The 23,552-nt window shown below is 40.9% G+C and overlaps 1 protein-coding gene and 1 long non-coding RNA gene across 8 annotated transcripts in view; one reads left to right on the top strand and one right to left on the bottom strand.

Moving 5' to 3' along the window:
* Positions 1-15,560, top strand: part of LOC125573510 — a 37,354-nt gene extending 21,794 nt beyond the window's left edge. The window contains exons 4-6 of the long non-coding RNA XR_007314088.1: positions 7,390-7,546; positions 12,974-13,131; positions 15,217-15,560. This is a non-coding gene — a long non-coding RNA (uncharacterized LOC125573510). The remainder of the gene's footprint in view (positions 1-7,389; positions 7,547-12,973; positions 13,132-15,216) is intronic.
* Positions 997-23,276, bottom strand: LOC5505956 (neurogenic locus notch homolog protein 1-like). 7 transcript variants are annotated; one of them, XM_048733967.1, is made up of 23 exons: positions 21,517-23,275; positions 21,182-21,292; positions 20,556-20,666; positions 20,126-20,236; positions 19,502-19,615; positions 15,735-15,863; positions 15,206-15,241; positions 14,705-14,833; positions 13,941-14,048; positions 12,994-13,122; positions 12,075-12,185; positions 10,986-11,114; positions 8,919-8,979; positions 8,745-8,809; positions 7,358-7,534; positions 6,773-6,889; positions 6,339-6,449; positions 4,724-4,861; positions 4,267-4,305; positions 4,120-4,164; positions 3,967-4,005; positions 3,385-3,459; positions 997-2,703 (listed from the first exon to the last, which is right to left on the bottom strand). In XM_048733967.1, exons 1-23 carry the CDS (start codon positions 22,949-22,951, stop codon positions 2,393-2,395), a joined length of 3,831 nt encoding a protein of 1,276 aa, XP_048589924.1. In that variant the 5' UTR covers positions 22,952-23,275; the 3' UTR covers positions 997-2,392. The 7 variants fall into 7 exon arrangements, with proteins under 7 accessions (XP_048589924.1, XP_048589923.1, XP_048589925.1 ...); XM_048733966.1 differs by lacking the exon at positions 8,745-8,809 and having other exon boundaries at positions 8,854-8,979; positions 21,517-23,274; XM_048733968.1 differs by lacking the exon at positions 8,745-8,809 and having other exon boundaries at positions 4,267-4,302; positions 8,854-8,979; positions 21,517-23,273.
* Between the last annotated feature and the right edge of the window lie 276 nt (positions 23,277-23,552).

The following is a 23,552-nucleotide window of genomic DNA, read 5'->3' on the forward strand; positions in this document are numbered from 1 at the left end:
AGAAGTAGTTTCATTTTCACTGTTTTTGGTCAACCGAACGTAGCGTTGTCAGCAATGTTGGTGCTGCTAACACTGGGCTAAAGACAAAACAATTTTCTAGCCAACTTCTAGATACCGCACCGCGCTTATAAAATCTGCTCACTAGCGGAAATGTAATGTACATGGACGTAAAAGCTTAATCGCGTGAGGAAACCATACGAGGAAACGTAAGAGAAATAAGCGGAGACGGAGAAGATATGTTTTAAAAATTGCGGTTAGCATTTAACCTTGATGCTGTAAAGCGAGCAGGAAGGCTAGAACGTACCTTCCCACATCACTCAGTATTTATAGTAGCAACTTCAGCAACAGTACGGTGGAGGCTGAAAACAATGGAAAAATGTACACGAAAGAGACGCGAAAGGCATTCTGCCTTGTAAATTCCAGCCATTCCAACCAAACAGTTGCCACTGACAGTGCTGAATAACGTATGCGCATGCGCGGGCTCTGGCAAAACCAAACACAATCGTAGTGTTGAATCGTTCGAGTAAAGTTACGAAAGGCTGACTCCGGTCGCTGTTTTGACTTACTGTACAGCATTAAAACCATACTGTACAAAAGATGACAGATTTTTTTGATAATGAGGGATTCATAAAGAAAATTATAGCCTTATGTTTGGTCTTGTTTTCTTAGCATTCGCCAAAATGTGACAGTTCGCCGGTAAAATGCCGCCATTTCAAAACAAAAAGGCTGATTTAACCGCGCGGTACTGGAATTAGTCTTGCCACTCAGCTTCAAAGAGACCCGGGAGGGGGTGGGGGGGGGGGGGGTGGAAGATCCCTTCCCCACTCGTATGGAAGGTCCGCTATAATTAAGGAAAATTAAGTACCACTGCGAGGTAGGACGAGCTACGTAAGAGAAAATGGTCCGCTTTATGGGAAACGAACTTGCTCGCTGATATTCCTGGCTACGGGCCTGAAAGACTTATCTTTGACAGAACAAACTACTTAATTCCAACAATTTGTAGACTATGACACTCTCTTTATTCCGAAATATACAGTATGTTTCAAAAGACCACACGCTGTCCCATTGTCTTTGAAGCCTATTAATCCTGGAGCTGACCTGGAGATTTTTTCAAGCTCATCATGGCTTGAAAATGGGCGCCACACACCAGCCTTGTTATGTTAAGTGACTTCTTATAACTTAAAAAAAACTTTAACTAATTTGTTTGCCACTAGCGAGCTAATCAGGCAATGAGGCGGCCGGCGAAAGTTACTGCAAAAGTACTAGGGAATCATGGGAGTTGGGGCGATTTGGACATGCACAATAGAAAAGTACGGTAATACCAGAACTTTATACTACTTTAGAGATAAAAACTGACAATCATTTATAAATGTTCATCTATTGGATTCCAAAAATATATTCGCGTGTAAACATTTTCAGTGATCTAAATCATGCCTACATTAGATCATCACCGACAACATCACGTTCAATAACCCTCATTTTGCTTGTGGTAAATAGGCACGTTCAATAACCCTCATTTTGCTTGTGGTAAATAGGCACGTTCAATAACCCTCATTCTGCTTGTGGTTAATAGGCACTTTCAATAACCCCCATTTTGCTTGTGGTAAATAGGCACGTTCAATTACCCTCATTTTGCTTGTGGTAAATAGGCTGGGTTTAGCGTCACCGTAATTACTCGAATAAGCGCCGGGGCGTTTTTAATAATTATTCATGTCCCATGCAAAGCGCTTATGCGGAAAGGGGCTTATACAATAACGATTAAACGGGAAGGCGCTTATACGGAAAGGCGATTATATGGAAAGGCGCTTATAAAAAAGGCGATTATACGTGAAGGGGCTTATACGAAAAGGCGATTAAACGGGAAGGTGCTTATACGGAAAGGCGATTATAAGGAAGGCCTTTATACGGAAAGGCGCTTATACGGGAAGGCGATTATGCGGAAAGGCGCTTATACGTAAGGCCCTTATTTCAGAATCCGTTCTATTCAATGCTAGAATGTAGTTAGAGAATTCGGGGGAGGTGCTTATTCATATTTTTCCTCATAGACGATGCGCTTACTCGGGGGATGCGCTATTTGAGGTAAGCGCTTTTCGAGTAATTTCGGTATGCGCGCGAAAATGTCAACGTTTGAATTAAATAGCGGCTTTTGACTTAAATCCACCTGGCACAGCTATTTGGAATTGCAACTGTGTCATTGCATTTTTGATTTTTTCACCTCCAAATGCCATTTATTGACAACCTGCTGATTTCACCAAGCACAGCAACCGATGATAATTTCCTCACTAGGAAGTAGCGGACTCCATCCTTTTAGACTAATTTTCTATAACTTGTATACATCATTGGCAAAACTTCCACCTATATTTTTACACTGTCCCATACGTTCTGTAGTTTACTATAACTTGTATACATCATTAGCCAAGTTTCCTCCGACTCCGTTTTTACACAACTCCGATGGTCCGTACTTTCTGTAATCGCGCGCGCCACTAAAACACTGACCGCCATTTTGAATAGCAAAAATCTTATAACCTAGATCCCGCGCAATTTCGGCGCACTTGCTAATTGGCTGCTTTCTTCTGTGATAGTCATCCATAATCTTAGCGTCCAGTCCTTCTAGAGAGATGAGTGCGCGGCTGTGGGGATTTCGCCAGTTCGGTGTGTCGGCCCAACACCCCAAGCTTTGGTACTCCGTCACGATGATATCCTCTGTTGAGACAGAGCGAGAGATGTGATTTTTTAGCGGGAAAAAGAATGCAATTTAAATGGCAACATGCACTGAGAAATCACGTAACTTTTGAGGTGAAAACCTCACGCGCCTTCCGGCGTTTGACGGCAAAATAACTAAACAACAACAAAAAAAAAACGAACCCTTACGAATCAGCCAGAAAGTTTCTTCCTCAGAAAGGAGTTATTCTCATTGAAAGATTCTATTCTTGGCTAAGCAAGCGTTTTAATGCTTTTGTTTTAGACAGCTTTTATATCGTCAAGTAGGATATCTTTTTTTCTTCCCGAAAATTGATGGTGAAAAAATATGGTGCCATGAAAAAATAAAAAGCATGTGATATCACATTTTAATAAACCTAGTTTTAGTATAAAAAGATCTTGTTCATCTGCAATATATTTTGGTACACGCTAGCACATGAGCCGATTGTTGCACGTTAACGGCGAATTTATTTTAAAAGTTGCCGAGTAACTCAAGATAACCCAGGGTATTCTAAGCTCATCTTGACACCAATGCCTTTCCACATTATTCCCTTGGTTAAATAACTTTCCCATTCAGAGAGAGAAAACCATGAACGTCCATATTACTTCTGCCGTCACCAGCGCCAGCCATGCGTCAGCGGTATTTGTGCGGTCATGCGCATGCTTAGATAAAAGCTATCATACCCGACCACTCTTGCGCCTTAGTTGGGGGGAGAAGCCCGGATGTAATCGGTGGCTTGTACCTTGAGGAGTATTGCACTGAACATGGAAAATTAAAAATAAAGACTCGAAAAACTATTCAATGATACCAACTTCTCCACGCAGAGAATTTTCTAATAGATGTCTAAACCCTCACTATGATTAAATATATATATTATTTACGCTACCTCACGGATGAGAGAATTGGAAATTCCGGACGGTGGGGTGTGATCCTGTGGGGTTCTGAAGCCCAGGGAATTCCCAGATGTATGTTTTGAGGTAGTTATGGCGCACTGACCATTTGAAGGAAAAGAGGGGGGGGGGGGGGGGGCGTTATTCTGTCGTTGGACGTTGAAGAAACTTATAGACAAAACATAGACCTTTATTTAAAATTGAATTAAGCATATTGTCATATTGCATTAACTTTGAATAAGACATCTGAAATCTGCATATACGACCCCAGAGTATGCATATCTAATCAACACATTTACTTTGGCAAAAAGACCCCCTTTTATATTTTTTGCGACTTTTAAACATAGAATTTGATAAAACGATGGAAAGACTTACGCTGTCCGTTTGCTGCCTTGGATGTTGGTAGAACTAGGGCTATGGAAAGGAGCACAAAGCACTTAATATTGGTATCGAGCGAAAGTTGTTTCTACCCAAAGGATTACGCAAGAAGCAAAGAAAGTAATTGTGTGTTTATGGGGCAAGAGTTACCTTTAGTTATGGCTTTCGCATCTTTGGCGATGAAAGGAGATAGAGCTTTAAGACAGAGCAAGAAAAGAGTTTTAATTAATTTGAATTTGAAGGAAGAAAACAGTTATGAAAGACAGGTCGGACTTTGTTTTTCAGACCTATTATTACCTTTCGTATGACCAAACATTGGTGAAGGGGGCAGAGCTGTTTGAATATAAAACACACAGAAAATTAGAATGAGCATAATGATCTGTTGATGATGATTGATGAATATTTTAATAATAACGAAGAGAGTGTAATATTAACATGATAAAGGCAGTGTTACAATGACTGTATGAGTGAGATGACAATGATTATCGTGGTTGTAATAATAATTAATTACCATACTGATGATGATGTCGATGATAGTCGTGATGGTGATGACGATTATTCTAATAATGGTTATGATGTTGGTGATGGTGATAATGATGATGACAATGATGATGTTGATGTTGGTAACGTTGATAATGAGGGGCAATTGTATTGATATTGACGAGATTGATGATGACAAATGTGATGTCAATGTAGATGACGACGTAGATAATGGTGAATGATTATGACTAACGGATGTTTATACTATACTCACGTATGCAGACCCGTTTTCCCGCCGGGCAGGTGCTGCTACAGGGTGTGGTCACAGGTTGACAACAGGCCGTGGTACCGGGCTGACAAACGCAGACGTTACTCTCGCACGTGGCGTATAATGGACAGCCGCCCTTACACTCTGAAATGACCCATTTTGAATTAATCAAAGTAACTTTGTCAGGCGCGTGTACAGAGGGGGGGGGGGGGGGGGGGGGGGTGGGGGGGAGGGGAAGGATCCGAGGGGTCCGGACCCCACCCTGCTCATGTGACGAGATGAGTTTGATTCCGGTTGACCCCTTCATTGGTAGTTAAGAAGATTGTTGACTTTATGCGTGTGTTTATCTTGGTACACGAGTATCCATCCCCGTAAGCGTCGCTCACTTTACCGTCTGTTAATATCTTGGTACACAAAAGGTATCCATCCCCGTAAGCTTCGCTTACTTACCGTCTGTTGGTATCTTTGTACACATGTATTTCTACCGTAAGCCCCGCTTACTTACTGTCTGTAGGTATCTTGATACGCGAGTATCCATCCCCGTAAGCTTCGCTTACTTACCGTCTATAGTTATCTTTGTACACATGTATATTTACCGTAAGCCTCGCTTACTTACCGTCTGTAGGTATCTTGATACGCGAGTATCCATCCCCGTAAGCCTCGCTTACTTACCGTCTATAGGTATCTTTAGTACACATGTGTTTTTACCGTAAGCCTCGCTCACTTACCGTCTGTAGGTATCTTGGTACACGAGTATCCATCTTCGTAAGCCTCGCTTACTTACCGTCTGTAGGTATCTTGGTACACGAGTATCCATCTTCGTAAGCCTCGCTTACTTACCGTCTGTAGGTATCTTGGTACACGAGTATCCATCTCCGTAAGCCTTGCTTACTTACCGTCTATAGGTATCTTTAGTACACATGTGTTTTTACCGTAAGCCTCGCTCACTTACCGTCTGTAGGTATCTTGGTACACGAGTATCCATCTTCGTAAGCCTCGCTTACTTACCGTCTGTAGGTATCTTGGTACACGAGTATCCATCTTCGTAAGCCTCGCTTACTTACCGTCTAGGTATCTTGGTACACGAGTATCCATCTCCGTAAGCCTTGCTTACTTACCGTCTATAGGTACCTTGGTACACGAGTATCCATCTTCGTAAGCCTCGCTTACTTACCGTCTATAGGTATCTTTGTACACATGTATTTTTACCGTAGGCCTCGCTTACTTACCGTTTGTAGGTATCTTGGTACACGAGTATCCATCCCCGTAAGCCTTGCTTACTTACCGTCTATAGGTATCTTTAGTACACATGTGTTTTTACCGTAAGCCTCGCTCACTTACCGTCTGTAGGTATCTTGGTACATGAGTATCCATCCCCGTAAGCCTTGCTTACTTACCGTCTGTTGGTATCTTGGTACACGAGTATCCATCCGCGTAAGCTTCGCTTACTTACCGTCTGTTGGTATCTTGGTACACGAGTATCCATCTCCGTAAGCCTCGCTTACTAATCGTCTGTAGGTATCTTGGTACACCAGTATCCATACCCATAAGCCTCGCTTACTTACCGTCTGTTGGTATCTTGGTACACGAGTATCCATCCCCGTAAGCCTTGCTTACTTACCGTCTGTTGGTATCTTGGTACACGAGTATCCATCTCCTTCGTATCCCTCCCGGCAGTAACACTTGCCGTGGATACAGCGCGCATGCGCGTCACACTCCGAGCACAGGTCAACTGCAGAAAATTTATATGCGGTTAGATGCAACCTAAGCTAACCATGTGGAACAAAGGTTTCCATTTTAATTATTTATGTTTTTATTTTTTTTTATTTGTATTTACATTTTATTATTATTTATCACATCTATAAATATTTTGTTTATCATTCATTATTATTCGTTAAATGTTTATTTTTTTGCGGTTAGTAAGGTTAACTTTCATTGCAAAAAAGATAGATATTGCTTTAGTCTTGGATTATCTATTCCACTCTGTGTTGAGACTATAGTCTCCATCAAATAGCAATCATTAAATTGATATACCTTCCCGGTACCATGCCCTACCGTCACAGAATCGTCCCTTGTATCTAGGGTTGGCGCAGATGCATTCATAGTCGTTGCCAGAGATTTCTTTGCATATTCCTCCGTGCAGACATGGGTTAGGGTGACACAGGTGGTGACCTACAACATGCGGTACGTATTAAGGGATTAGTGTCTGCCGCGTAACATGGTAGTAGCGTGACATGACGTGATGTGATGTGACATGGGTTAGGGTGACACAGGTGATTACCTGCAACATGCGGTACGTGTTAGGGGATTAGTGTATACCGCGTGACATGACGTGACACAGATGATGATTTGAAACGTGCAGCAAGTATCAAGGATTATATCTAACACTGCTTGAAGTTGCATGGCAGTGGCGTGCCATGCGTTAGGGTATTAGGTGGTGATAATCGGCAACATGCCACACGTGTTAGAACGTGACGTGCTAGTGGCAGTCACGTGACATGGTCTAGCGTGACACTGGTGTTGTTTTGAAATTTTCTGGAATTAAAATTCTTGACAGAGAAATGTCACTTCAAATCTTAGAATTTACAGAAATTAAGCCGTTCACCCAGAGGTGACAAACCAGTGTATCGTGTGACTCACGGTAGCTGTCTTCGTGTTCTTTGTACTTGTAGACGACCTTGACACTCCTACGCGATGCGCATGTCCTTCCGTAGAAGTCCTCTGTGCAGATGCAGTAGAAAGTAGTCTTGCCCTCGATGCACGTGGCACCGTTTTCACATGGGTTTGGCACACAGTACGTAACCGGTACCGTCGGGCCTTGGCAAAGAGGTAATATTATCATATTAGGATGAATTATTTGCAGTCAGTTGTATAAAGCTATTAAAGGGCGTGGAAATACTATAGCGCCGACAAAACAATGTAAACTTATTATTATAGCTTATTGCAGACCAATGTAGTACTCACTATAGCTTCTTTACAGGCGAATTTTGAACTTACTTAAGACTGTTACAGGCAAATCTGGAACTTACTAAAACGATTCATACAGGCCAATGTAGAACTCACTAAAGATTCTTACAGGACAACCTAGATCTTACTTTATTATTACAAACCAATGTAGAACTCACTTGCTTGGGGTAATCGCTAATATAAGCTTAGTGCACGTATACCCATCACCGGTCCAATGGGGCCTTACAGACCAAATAGAACCCACTATAGCCATATTTCAAACAAATGTAGAACTTACTATAGCTTGGGGGAATCACTAATATAAGCTTAGTGCACGTATACCCATCACCGGTCCACTGGGGCCTTACAGACCAAAAAGAACCCACTATAGCTTATTACAAACCAATGTAGAACTAACTATAGCTTGGGGGATTTGCAAATATAAGCTTAGTGCACGTATACCTATCACCGGTCCCTTGGGGCCTTACAGACCAAAGAGAACACACACAAACCAATGTAGAACTTACTATAGCTTGGGGGATTTGCAAATATAAGCTTAGTGCACGTATACCCATCACCGGTCCCTTGGGGCCTTACAGACCAAAGAGAACACACAAACCAATGTAGAACTTACTATAGCTTGGGGGATTTGCAAATATAAGCTTAGTGCACGTATACCCATCACCGGTCCACTGGGGCCTTACAGACCAAAACGAACCCACTATAGCTTATTACAAACCAATGTAGAACTTACTATAGCTTGGGGGATTTGCAAATATAAGCTAAGTGCACGTATACCCATCACCGGTCCATTGGGGCCTTACAGACCAAAGAGAACCCACACAAACCAATGTAGAACTTACTATAGCTTGGGGGATTTGCAAATATAAGCTTAGTGCACGTATACCCATCACCGGTCCCTTGGGGCCTTACATACCAAAGAGAACCCACACAAACCAATGTAGAACTTACTATAGCTTGGGGGATTTGCAAATATAAGCTTAGTGCACGTATACCCATCACCGGTCCCTTGGGGCCTTACAGACCAAAGAGAACCCACACAAACCAATGTAGAACTTACTATAGCTTGGGGGATTTGCAGATATAAGCTTAGTGCACGTATACCCATCACCGGTCCACTGGGGCCTTACAGACCAAAGAGAACCCACACAAACCAATGTAGAACTTACTATAGCTTGGAGGATTTGCAGATATAAGCTTAGTGCACGTATACCCATCACCGGTCCACTGGGGCCTGCACCTGCATGAGCCATCATAACACGAGGCATTGGGGTCACATCGATCGCACTTGTTTTCTGTGAGAAGTAGAAAGTTATATCGTGAGACTGTAGTTCAAATGTGGAGGGGGATCTATAAATTTGATTTCTTTCCCTCCTGCAACAAATATTTCGATCTCCTTGCCATTTAAAAGGACTAGCTACCCACCAGCCCACTACTATCTGTCTACCTACTTACATAACTACGTATTCACCCAAAGTACATGATCTGCTTGCCTGCCTTCCAACCTACTCCACTACCTACCAACTTACTACCTGTGTACCTACTTACATAACTACGTATTCACCTAAAGTACATGATCTGTTTGCCTGCCTTTCAACCTACTCCACTACCTACCAACTTTCTACCTGTGTACCTACTTACATAACTACGTATTCACCTAAAGTACATGATCTGCTAGCCTGCCTTCCAGCCTACTCCACTACCTACCAACCTACTACCTGTCTACCTACTTACATAACTACGTATTCACCTAAAGTACATGATCTGTTTGCCTGCCTTTCAACCTACTCCACTACCTACCAACTTACTACCTGTGTACCTACTTACATAAATACGTATTCACCTAAAGTACATGATCTGCTTGCCTGCCTTCCAACCTACTCCACTATCTACCAACTTACTACCTGTGTACCTACTTACATAACTACGTATTCACCTAAAGTATATTATCTGCTTGCCTGCCTTCCAACCTACTCCACTACCTACCAACTTACTACCTGTGTACCTACTTACATAATTACGTATTCACCTAAAGTACATTATCTGCTTGCCTGCCTTCCAACCTACTCCACTACCTACCAACTTACTACCTGTGTACCTACTTACAAAACTACGTATTCACCTAAAGTACATCATGATCTGTTTGCATGCCTTCCAACCTACCCCACTACCTACCAACTTACTACCTGTGTACCTACTTACATAACTACGTATTTACCTACAGTACATTTGTGATCTGTTTGCCTGCCTTCCAACCTACTCCACTACCTACCAACTTTCTACCTGTGTACCTACTTACATAACTACGTATTTCCCTACAGTACATGATCTGCTTGCCTGCCTTCCAACCTACTCCAATACCTACGAACTTACTATCCGTACACCACCTTCAGTACTTGTATTATTTGCTTGCCTACCATTTTACTTCCTCTCTACCTACTTACGTAACAATCCACTCCCCTGCCTGCCTAGCTGTCTCCCTAACTGTATACACGGCTATATTTAGTAAATAAACCCCTTCTGGCAAAAAAAAAAAAACAAGCTCAAAACTTGCATTTCGACTGATGGATTGACACCTAGACTGTTTTCTTATTGTTCTGCTGTGAGCTGGAATAGAAATTGAAGCAAAAGTTTTCAATTTTGAAATATCTTATACGCGCGCGCTGACGTGCACGGGAATGACGCCACGCGCTGATGTGAAGTTTTTTTGTCATTGCATTTTCTTTCGCGTTTCAGGATAAATTCTAAAAAGAAATATTGATGATAATTCTATAAAAAAATTCTTTCCATGCCTTCATAGCGTTTTGAAATCCTTGTTTGAGGAGTTATTGGGTAGACAAAAAGTGAGTTTTGACTGCACAAAAAGCTTCACAGGACAGATATCACTTTGGCTGGACGTTATCGACTGATGTTTGTCATGTGAAAATATGCGTGCCCGTATTGACCAATGAGCGCGCGTGAAAATTCATCACTGGGATATAATCGACTATATACCCTGCACGTCTACCTATCAATACATTCAGCTACGTCCTTCCATCAAAATAAAATTCGCATTGTTACAAGTTTACTCCCGGAGGGTAGACGGAAATTTTGTCCAAAGACAAAATAATCTATTAGAATCCGCCACAGGCCATCCTCTCTAAATTATCAGTCACGTCCTCATAGAAACTTCCAATATACACACTACATTCACAATTTTGAATAATTTTTCGCGTTTTCTGTTAAAAATTACCGGGGATTGTTACGTTATCGACCGGAAGTAAATTGGTGATAATGCCGCATTAAATACCCCTGTACTTACTACTGCAGTCGGTCCCATCGTATTGTTTCGGACACAGGCAAACCACTTGGTTGTTGATAAACTGGCAAGTTCCTCCATTTTGACACGGATCACGTGACTTTCCACCCATAGGGAGACATGGGTTGTCCACTGAAATCCATTATCAAAACACAATCAAGAAAGAGCAGCTTCGCAAGATTTTGTGGGCCGGTTTCAACTACGCACTTTGGAAGTGGCCTAAGTTTTAGGCGCGTACACAGGAAGGTGCGCGTGTACCCCCGTTGCACGCCAAAAAGCTGGTCATTTTTTTAAAGGATCCGCAATTACTATACCTGTTTCATATGATACCTGTTAACCCACCCCCTCCCCCATTATCAAAACACAACCAAGAAAGGGTAACGTCCCAAGATTTCTTTGGGCCGATCTCAATACGGAATTATGCCATAAGAAAGTGCCGTATGAGGACGCAATTAGTAACTAGCATGAAGTATCCTACAGGGTTGTACATTTAACCAATAATAAGAGCACAGTCCTGTGAGGGCTTAAAAAAGGCTCACCACGCCGCCATTTTATGCTCCCGCTCAATGCCGAGTCACACAAAGCATCCATTTCCGTCGGCTAATTCAAGCGAGTAACCAAGATATTTTCAATCAAATATCGTCAATAACGTACCAAACTTCATCCGCAGATTGTTATTTTAAAGTTTTTTTTTTTTGCAAATAAATCGTTGTATATTCAATGATAAAAATTAACAAAGGGGCGGTTGATCGACATTCTTTAATCACGAGTTCGGTGTAGGCTAAGCCTACCCAACCACCCGACGTTGCGCTGGGGGAGAGGGGGGGGGGGGGAGGGGATCGGGATTGCTATCCTGCAGAATCCCATATGTCATGAATCATTATCATAATTTGGTTGATATCGAAAGAAGCAATATAATTTCAGCTCTAAGAGAGAACAGCGGGAAAATTTAAGCAGCAAAAGATTATAACAAAGATGCGAGGGAATAAAGAAAAACTCCTCCCGATTAGATAATAGCTAGGCTAAGAATGTATGGAGTTTTTGTTTGAGGAATTTTCTTGCCGCTCGTTTTCGGATGGTTGCTGTACCCACATTCGCATGTTGCTCCGGTGTAAGGCGCGATGCACGTGCACGTGGGAATGCCTCCGCTTGACTGGCAGCGCCCACCGTTATGACAATTAAAGCCAGTGCATGGGTCGTATTCTGTTAAAAATAGGCAAAACATATTTGATTTGGGTTTTACAGAAAATTTTACAATCTGAAAAAAAAATTGTTCCACACAACTGTGGTCGGTTATATGAAAATACGAACTTTGTCGTAGACTGTTTGTGTTGTATTCGTGAATAATAATTATCCAATGAACGTGTGTGGTTCTCATGACGAGAAGTCAAGTCTTATGTCGTGTGAGAACCGGCTCGACGTAAGCGCAAGGTTTTACGCGTCCTCATTTCGTAGTCTAGTGCCCATTCCTCAACGACGAGCTTTAGCTGGATTTTAATTTATTCTTATGTTCCGCTAATGCTTTCGTCGATCCGGTTCTCACGCGACGTAAGCGTAGCATTGACTTAAGATTATCAAAACTTCCCGTATTTTTTGCGCTTACGTGAAGCCGATTCTCACGCGGCATAAGACTCTTACGCTTCCGTCTCCGCTTACGCTTACATCGCTCGTAAGAACCAGCCTTCACTGCGTTTTACAATATTCTGCGAACTCTCGTCAATAAAGCTCTAACTGCTAAAACACTTTCTTGCTCCCGTCATTCAAACTAACAGAATTACATTTGGTGCTTGGTAATTGGTCAGTGCCTGGTGAAAAGTTGACGTGTTTTGATACCATTACGGTGATGGCCAATGAATCCGCTTCAAGGATTTTGTGTGACGAGAGCCAGAAAGGCGATTTAGCAGTTGGAAATCATCGGAGGTAGTTCGCAGAACATTGAAACCTGCAGTATAAATATTCATACAGAATAACCGCATTTGTTTTCCTGACAGGACTTTTCAAAAGTACTTACGCGTACAAGTCTGGCCCGTGTAGCCCTTGTTGCACTCACACCACCAGTCTGAATCCGTGGAGTACATGTGATTTTGCTCATGGCACGTGCCACCGTTCTCGCACGGGTTGGGATGACAATGGACTTTCTCTGTACCACGTGAGTAATAAAAAAATGGGTTGACAATAGTCTCTGTAGATAGTATAGTGTGGATGTAATGAACTCTTTTGGATGTTGATGATGGTTCGGAGATATGATGATGATTATTATAATGATGTTTCTTATGATGATAATGATCATGATAAAGATAACAGCTATAAATAACAGTATAAAAGAATGTTGTTTTTTTGGATATTGAAGCGGCATTGTCACCAGAGAAATTATTGGTTTATGTTGATGGCGAAGATTATAATGATTTTGGGTTAAGTTTTACTTGATGACATGATAATTATCACAAACTCTTGACCGGGCTTGCAGTAAAGTTGCCGAGAGATCCACAGGCTTACCAACCTCTCAGTCTGTCTCCAGTCAATCCCAGTAACTAGCTCGAATATTATTTTCACGATTGATCACTTCCTGTAATTGTCCTATAATTGTCTTATATCTTATAATAAAGGTCACAATAAACTCTCATTGCTTTTTGACATGTATTTATTCAGAAATAAGCGGTATTTCTAACGTTTGTAACGCGAAATCCCTCAAATGCTCACACGTTAGAAATACCGCTTATTTCTGAAAAAATACACATCACAAAGCAATGAGAGTTTATTGTAACCTTTATTCTAGGATATAAGACAATCAGAGGGCAATTACAGGACTGGAGGTGATCAGTCGTGAAAATATTCGAGCTAGTTACTGGGATTGACTGACTAAGAGGTTGGTAAGCCTGTGAGAGATCAGTCCAATTTGCACAATTTGTATAAGGGTTCCAATATATCACAGCACGGGGTATAAAGTCCGATACTCACTTCTTCTACAGTGAAAACCATTTCCACTGAATCCAGGCCGGCAAACACATTTATCATCCACGCACAGAGCATGGCGAGAACATCTGTCACAAATCCGCGATAATAGAACTGTAGACAAAGACAATACCACATAGCACTGTGGGTATAATATACATCTCTTCTAAATGCTGATAAGTAAGAGGAACTTTTCAAACTTCTTCACTTCGTCGACCATGCTCAAATCAGGAACTGACCAATAATGATTCACAATACAAGACTTGTGGGCGAAATAGCCTTACTGCCTTACTTATTGTTGAACTAAGTGTGAACGAAATGGCAGGAAACTAGGAAAATCTGCAGTAACACAATAGGCTTTGATAGGAAATACCCCTCCCACTTTAATTAGATTAAAAAATAAGACGCATAATACTTTTCTTAAATAAAAATAGACGTGAAAAATCTGTTGTGAGCCATTTTTTTGGCATTTTCTATTGAACATTCAAATATTTTTTTCTAAAAAAGTTACATTTTAATAAAATAGGTTTACATAAAAACCAAAGCAACCATGCTGCTGGCATTCTACGGTCCCTCTGCTACGATCCCATACACCATCGATCCACGAAAGGCATCCATTTGCATCGGCAATATAAGCAAGTAGCTCAGATTCTTTCAACCAAATTGTTGTTGATAAACAGTCAGACTACAGTCGTGGATACATTTAAATGTTCTCTTTTAGAATCTAAAAATTAAAAAAGGATTGGCCGATCGAAATTCTTTAAACTCACCTTCGCAATGCCGTCCGTTTCTATCATCGGGGCAAATACACACGTATCTGTACCCTGCGGGGATGCATCGTCCGCCGTACAAGCACGGGTTAGGGTCACAAGGCTGGCTCCCGGGGCTTGACAAAAATACTGCAAGGGATGACATTTTTTTTTCAAGTTGACGAAAAAAAATACTTATTATCAAAAGCAAATGGCCTGCACATATTATAAAACCTTCTCTAGATTACCAAGAACATTAAATTCCGTTGGTAGTATGGACCATAATTTACCCATAATGCACTGCCAGTGGAAATACGGGTCGGCGGAGCAATGCATCATGAGTAGATCTTGTGTCCAGTCTTACGTTACGTTAAATCTTACTTATATGCTTGCTTACATTACGTATTAACAACTTACATTTTTGTTTACTTTACTTTATTTTGTTTTATCTTATTGGATACCCCTACTATTGTTCCATTTTTATGGAGAACATTTTTAAGCAACAACCCTTTTTTTTGTTACCTTCCTTATAGTACTCATTCTTCGACGAGGCGGTGTCTAGGCATGCAAGTAGAGTAAATAGAAACGGAGAAGTCTTTAGAATGCTTCGTCACCATGTAAATATTAGCTATTATCTATAGACGAACCGTTTTAGAGTTTTTTTTTTGTATTCTCGCTTAATACACTTCGTTTGTACATTCTTACATCGAGCATTCGTTGTATAAAGAAGTATCTGTCTCTCACCATTGACTCTCCTCTTCTTTCTCTTTCCCCTTCTTTCTCTCTTCCCTCTTTCTATTTTTTTGTGCTTTGGTTAAGCCTGGCTTGAATTGTATAGCAGGTGATGTAAACACTTAGTAAAATCTTGTTATATCTTTGGTATAGCCATTATACCCCAACCCTGCCTCTGCATTGTCCCTTCGCGAACAAGCTCAGTGCCTTTCGCAGGAGCTGAACATTTTTAAATAAGATATGAAGCTTTTGAGACTACTTATTATACGTCTGAATACTGTTTAATGCGCATAAATACGTCTGATATATTGGAACCAACCTTGGCACGTTTGCCCTGAGAATCCATTCGGACAGATACACGTGTATTCAGACTCCTTCACAGGGTCTACAGAGCACGTACCACCATTAAGACATGGACTGCTCTGGCAAGCGTTGTTATTCAGCCGTGCTTGAAAGAGAAATCACAGATTTAATAGAAATATATGTCAATTGTGTAGTTCCAAAAAATATCCATACCCCCATTCAGGGGGTCTGAGGTATGACCCCCCACCTTTCTGGACTTTCCATTTTGGGTGCCAATTTTAACCCCCCACCCCTCCGGATTTTCCAGATATAATACTCGATATCCCATACCCTCCTCAGGAAATTTTGATTTCACAAAAATGTAATGCAAATCCATGACAGACTTGATCAGAAAAGCGTTACGAATAATTAACCCGTCTCAGTCAGTTTGTAATTTGATATCCAAAAAAAAACTGCACTGCCAAGATTTCTACTTTCCTGAATCCGCCCCCCCCCCCCCCCCCCTATCAAAAGGACCCGTTGTTTTTGTTTTGATAATGGAAAAACTCTACTGCGAAATAGTTCGGCGGCTTCAAAAATTGCAGCCCGACGAAATGCATTGCGGACATTTGATAACACTTGTGATTGTGTAAACATAGCGTAAAATATATTTCCTTGTAACTGAAAATGAAATAGATAAATCTGCCGTCATCATGTACAAATAGGGGGTACCAGTCTATCCCCCGTAAAGAAGAATTGGCGTTATTAAGGCGTCAAATAATTTTAGTGTGAGGGGTACATTGGTTCAAAAAAGGTTAACCATTACGTTTTTCAGTTTATATAGAGCCTTTAGGGTTACTTTTTTGTTTCTTCTTTGGCTAAGCTAAAATTTCCGAATGCGCTGAAATGAACGCCCGGGTATTTATATGATTTCACATTTTCAATTAGATTATATTTATAACGGAATAAGTAGTTATTTAGTATCTTTCCGCAATTATTAAAGATTAGTACTTTGGTTTTGTCTAGATTAACGGAAAGCTCACTCTTGTCGCAAAAGTCACCTAGGACATCAAGAAAGCCTTTTGCTGATCTTGAGCATATTACCAGATCATATGCGTATAACATGCATGTTAAGATCCTATCGTGTATCTCAGGTAGAAGTTGAATAGCGTTGGCGAAATCATGCACCCCTGTTTCACTCCTGTGTAACATCTAAATGCTGTCGTCAAAAACTGTCTAATTTTAGCGGAGCCAGCGCGGCCGCAATCACATCGTTATGTGCTAAATAGGAAATTGATTTAATTGCTCATTATAATGCAAATATATACCTAGAATAATCACCTAGGTGACCTCTACAAAGCTACATATTGACGATTTTCCGATATTAAGATTAAAAGAAATTCAAATAAACGTGGAAAAAAAATAAACAGATAAAGTTGTGCCGAAAATTTTATTTTTCGACAAAATATAAAACGCATACGTAACTTGTAGGCACCCTCACAAATAAAGCTACATTTATCTTTGCAGATACTTCAACAGCTAAGATTATAGATTTTTCTATTGTGACGTCATCGCATGACGACATCACCTGATGACGTCATTGTAATGTAGATGTTCATAAACAATGATGCCATGCCTAAATTCATTTCATTTCACAAATGTTTGGCGGATTTATAGCGTCTGGAAGTTTTCCTAGCAACGGCCAACACCCTTAAGGAAATGTGTGGGATGTAGCCATCAATTTTACCCAACCGGCTATTAGAATGCCATCATCATCATCATCATCATCATCATCATTTTTTTTATTCTTAACAAACTCTTATTTACAAATGTAATTAAGACCCGAAAAACATCCCTCATTTTATCCACGCGTTTCCTTATGTTTCATGAGATAATATGACTATTAAATATTAAAATATATTCCATCTTAATCGAAATAAAAATGGAGGTTTCTTGTGAATAGGGCGGTAAAAACAAATGCGCGAAGGTGTGTGTGCTGTCTAAATACGCGTCGACCAATCAGAATCACTACCCGGATCTTGGCAGTGTCATGCCATCAAGTACGTTACATTCCAGTTCGTTGCTCAGACTCTCGCTCAAGTTTCGATTAGATTTTGAGCGTGGGTCTGTTAACTCATGCTAAGCGCGCCATGGCGTATTTAGATGGTTGATATTAATAACGAAATTGTATTCATAGGAATCTTGCAATAAGATTTTATTTTTTGTGTTTTAGACGGGTATGAGGTCTGCATCTTGTATACTATCTATTGTGTTTATTTATTTAAATGTATATGCGGGTATATGGGGGTGGGGGGGGGGGGGTTAGGGGTTTAAACCTCCCCTTGGGCTTTCTTTTTTTATTGTTTTCAGTGTATCTTTACATTCCAAAATCGTTACGAAGGTAAACTAATGACACAAATGTTTGGGCGGAATCCCCCCCTTTTTCACACCAAGTTTTAGTATTTTGTTAACTTTCATACCGCATATTTAATATTATTGAATGAGTGCTTGCTTGAACCATTTGGAGGGGCCAATACAATTCATAATTACATGGCATTAAAATTTGACATATTTTTAATCTCATAAAAAAATACTAGAGACACCAAGATCCCCTCTAGAACTACCGCTATCAGTCAACACAAAAAGGTGTTAAATGCTGGCTCCGCTTTTAGGCAGTGCGTAAATCTATATATTACTGAGGATTTATTATTGCATACATTGAAATTAGAACGTCAAGGAAACGACCTGTTATTATTGCCAATTCCAGTCTTTTGAAAAGTTTATTTCTGGGTACACTTTCAAATGCTTTGCTGAAATCGACGTAGCACGCAAAAAGGATATTACCCGCTTTTTTGGTTTGGACTTTACATTTTATCAATTAAAGTTTTCATCACAAAAATGCTATCTACGGTCCCGTGTTTTTTCCTAAAACCACATTGTTCTGGTTTATGTATGCCATTAACCACCAAAAAACTGTATAATCCTTTGTTCAGGATTGCGTTAAAAACTTTCCCTGTGGCTGACAGTAAAGTTTTGCCTCTGTAGTTTTAAGGCTTAGAGAGATCGTCTTTCTTGTAAATTGGCACAATTAGACCATAGCTCCATATAGACGGGTATTTAGTGGAATTTTAGGACTTCATTTAGAACATTGTCTGCACCCGGGGCCTTCCACCGATTTTAATCCGTCTATTGCTGTTGTTATTTCTTTTTCTGAGATTTGAAAGCCTAAAGGCCCGACGGTGTCGGATGGCTGTTCTTTTGGGCATTCTTCGCCTGACCGTTGCCCCGGAGGCCGTGCGTTTAGTTCTTCGAAATATTTATGGAATTTACCTGCTTCTTCAATCCAATTTTTTTTTCGTATCTTTATTTTTCCCGATGTTGAATAGATTCTTTATTTGTTTCCAGGTTTTTTTTTAGTTTCGTTGGAGTTAAGGTTGTTTAGTAGACTTATTTGACCGCCCTGTGGGCTCAATCAAAACTGAACATTTTAATGTTCAAAGTGTTTAAAAACACATTAGCGTTAGACGTTTGAACCCTTGCACACCAGCTACTACAGAGCCGTAACAGGCCTCGAAAGATTAGAGGGGCGCAATACAGAAACATTAAGAAAATATTGGGGGGCACAGCCACGCTCCTACTGGTCATTTCCTTATAATTTTTGAAAAAAATGGGGGTGTGGGCACGTGCTCCCAGTGCCCCACCCCCTGCTACGGCCCTGTACTACTACTACATTTTTTAATGTGTAGCCTTAAATTCTACATATTCATCTTTATTTTTACTATTTTATTTTTCTTGTGTGTATACCTTCGCAGTTGATGCCCCCGTAGTTGTCGTTGCATTCGCATCTGTAGCTATCAAGATCTTCTTTGCAGACGCCATTGTTTTGACACGGGTTAACGGGATGGCATTTTGATTCCTCTGTGTTGCAGTCGTTAAATTCATTATCATCATCATCACCATAACCATTATAATCATCATCATCAATATCATATTCATACCAGCATTGCATGATTTACAGCATTTGGACCTTCTTTCAAACTATATCGATCTTTACACCAGTATAATAATCAATATCAGCATTATATCATAATTACGATGGCATTATCGTCATCACACTATCTCCTTACTCCGCATTATCATCATAACGTCCTCATTTCAACAATGTCAGCATTATATCACGTCATCATTATATTCCGATGCCCATGTCATCGTTATCATCGTCCCACTATCTCTCTACGCCGCATCATTATCATCATAACATACTTATCATCATTATCATTTCAACAATGCTGTCATTAGCACAATATCCTCATAATGATTACCTTCTCTATCAAATCAACCAAAAAAATATTACTGCTTTCAGTTGTACAACTGTGCGGATTTTCCTACTCATAATCTGCTTAAATAAAAGTCGTGAAGATTTCTTACGCTCGCAGTTCTTTCCCATGAATCCGTAGGTGCAGGAGCAGATGTACTTCTCCCTTGTCTCCGTGCACACCGCACCATTCCGGCACGGGTTCGGCTCGCACTTGCTTTCCTCTGGAACGATAATTTAAAGAATATAGATAAGCCACTCATTTGTTATTACTTGTGGCCATCAAATGTCTATATACATCGTTCACCGATGGTATAAGTCTCGACTGGTGTTTTATTTTTTATTTGAAAATTTTACATTGCAACATCTGTTTGCCCTTTTAGCTCTTTTAAGATCATCTCAAAATCCCATGAGAGGTTTGACACCGGCTTTGTAAATTTTGTAAATCATAAAGGAACTTTCTACAATATATCTGATTGCTTTGACCTTATGTTCCCTTCGTTATCCGCGGCTAATGTAGTCAAGAGAGGAGGTGTTACTTACCATCGCAGTTTTTCCCGTGGAACCCTGGGTGGCATGTGCATTCGTAGTCATTGGGGTGTTCAGTACACGTGGCGAAATTCTTACACGGATTCGGGAAGCACTTGCTTTGAACTAAAGGAAAGAGATGATAACTTTGAAAAGAGCTTATATTTTCAAAAGTATGAAAGGCGCAACTCATCTTTCGTTGTTGTAGGGACTTTAAGTTACCGATAAAGAACATTTATTTTTTTCAATTAAGCATAGTAAATCTTTAGCCCATTTGCTAATAGGTTACTACTTACCATATCTGTCACAAGCTGTATAACGATGCACATGCATACTTTTTACTCTTCCTTATTTGTGGGTAGAAATAAAAGCACTGTCGTCGATGTACAGTCGTTTGACGAAAGGTTGTCGTCAACCGGCTTTGCGGCTACGCGACAAGCCAGCATGTAAGCATGGGTAAAAAAACACTGCGCCTAGCTGCATATATTAGCCACCGCTACCGCGTCTACCTGAAGTTATGCAGTGGCTAATATATGCAGCTAAGGCGCCTCAGTGGTTTTTACAAATGCTTACATGCGGGCTTGTCGCGTAGTCGCAAAGCCGGTTGACGACAACCTTTTTTCAAACGACTGTATACTTACTGTCGCATCTGTCTCCTTTGTATCCTAGTGCGCATACACAGCGATACTCGTTGCCAACCGCTGAACATGTGCCACCGTTCCGACATGGGCTAACCTCGCATGGGCTGTTTACTGTTGGTTGATAAGTAAGCATGAATGTTCTTGAGTTTACGCTACAAACATTTCTCCATTTTAGGCTAGTTTTATGATCCGTTTTTCAACAGAGACTTAGACTTGAGATCTTCTTGCGAAGCAGTCAGTGTTATTTTATCATTTCCAAGACCCTTATTCGCAGTATATATTCTATACTGTAACATTCTCAAGTTATTGTTTCTTTCCCGGTGTCGTGTACTTACCGATGATATTATTCAGATGGTGGTACTCCATTATGCGAGGGGGCCCGGGCACCATGACTGGCACTGGGACGGGCCTTGAAGGCATGGGGACGGGGCGGTTGATGATCACTAATCGCGATGGCCCTCGCACGGGGACTGGATAAGGGACCTGAACTGTATGGTGGATTGGTCTATTCACAACGAACGGAACCGGAAATGGAATCCTCTCGGTATGATGCACAGGCCTGTTAACCATAACCGGAAACGGAACCCTATCCACGTGGTGTACAGGTGCGTCTACGGCCATCATGTTTGAGAAAGACATTCCACCTCCCCCTCCGTCCATTATCTTTGGTGCACCAAATCGGTTATTGGAATAACTGTCTAGATCGTCAAACTTCGGGGGACTACCACCTACCCCAAAAGCGTCTGCTGTCCCGGTCACCCCTCCGGCTATTGCTCCGCCCCCGACTCCGAATCCTCCTTGCATCGCCCCTCCCAGGTTTGTCACCTCCCCCAAATTTCCACCCATTCCAATATGCGCCTCGGGTCCTCCTTCGTGGATATGATGCGGGTGTCCATCTATTAACTGACCGATAGGCCCCTCAATACATGGCCCCGCGTTATTTATCCGGAAACATGGATTAGGTCCAAAATGTCGGACGTTTCCTCCATTGGGCTCAAGACTTCCAATGTCTATGGGCTTAGATAGATATCGATGAATAGGCGCACCTATGTAACGATTTTCTGGCTTTCCTGAGAATAATTTATCCAAAGGAGGCATTAAAAAGTTTGGTCTGTGCGACTTTGGACCGTGTTTTGGTCTACCTGTCTCCCCTCCTCGAGCAAATGCAGCCATGGGAATCCCTTGTTTCTTGTATCTTTTTCCAGAATCTTCATTTGTTACGGCTTCTGGGTGAACTGTCTTATTTCGTTGATGTTGCGATGGAATACCGAGCATTTCTTTTTCGTTAATTTTACGTTTTGACACCCGGTCATCGAATCTTTTGCTGCTTCGCAGCTTATTTCGTACTATTTCGTGCTTTTGCTTATTTCTATTTGTTCCTGGAGATTTTGTCCGTGTGTATCTTTTTAATTGCTTTTTATATCTTCTTAGTTTCACTACCCTAATCCTCTTGGTTTTTTGTGGGTGGTCTGTTTTGCTCCTCCTTTTTAAATCTCCGTCTTCTAATACCTGTCTAACATCCCTCTCAGGCGAATTTGATGAGAAGGCATTTTTGTTCAACAATTGATTTGAATCAAACGTCATTTCATTGCTCCTGAAATGATCCCTCGAATTTGCAGTACTTTGATCTTTGATGCCCCTTTTCTGCCGGCCATATGCATATGGCAAAGTGTTTTGACTTGAACCGTAAGCTTTAGTTTGGCGTAAAAGTCTGACATCTAAAGCTGCAACAGCCCAAACGGTGAAAACCGTGTACAATACACCATTCATGTTGGTTTTTAAGTCATCTTAACACAATCAAATATCGAGTAGTCGCCATTTTTCTTGAAGTTCCCTTATTCCTAAACAAACTCCGACCCATTAAATTTGTATTACCTGTTCGAGTGTGAGATGATGTCACGGATTTCAGGGCTAATGATTTAGTTTGATTTGAAACTCTAAAACCATTTCACTTTTTACTCGATTTAAACAAACAGACAGCGCCCGAGGATGTTTAACCTGAGATCCTATAGCCTAATTCCTACAATGAACCAGGCGGATAACAAGGAGGATTTGCAATCGAGGTGTTTAACTCGCTATTATTCCCCTTCTTGTGGAATACGTGGGTCAGAAGTTCGATTGTAATCTCGATGATTTTCAGTGACCGATTGAACTTCTCTTTTAACCACCTGCTTATATTATATGCTTTCGCAACAAGACATAACAATTGAAATTCTTCATGTTAAGATCGCAGGCCATTCTCAGAGTTAAAGCCGCCACAAAAATAACGATGGGTTTTGGCAAGCTTAAATAACATAATCATTTTGAGAGGCCACATAAATCGTTCTCTCCTCACTTTTCATCTTCCTATATCAAGGTTTTCCCTCAACTT

This window comes from Nematostella vectensis, chromosome 11 (assembly GCF_932526225.1).
Source record: "Nematostella vectensis chromosome 11, jaNemVect1.1, whole genome shotgun sequence".
Classification (NCBI taxonomy): Eukaryota; Metazoa; Cnidaria; class Anthozoa; order Actiniaria; family Edwardsiidae; genus Nematostella; species Nematostella vectensis.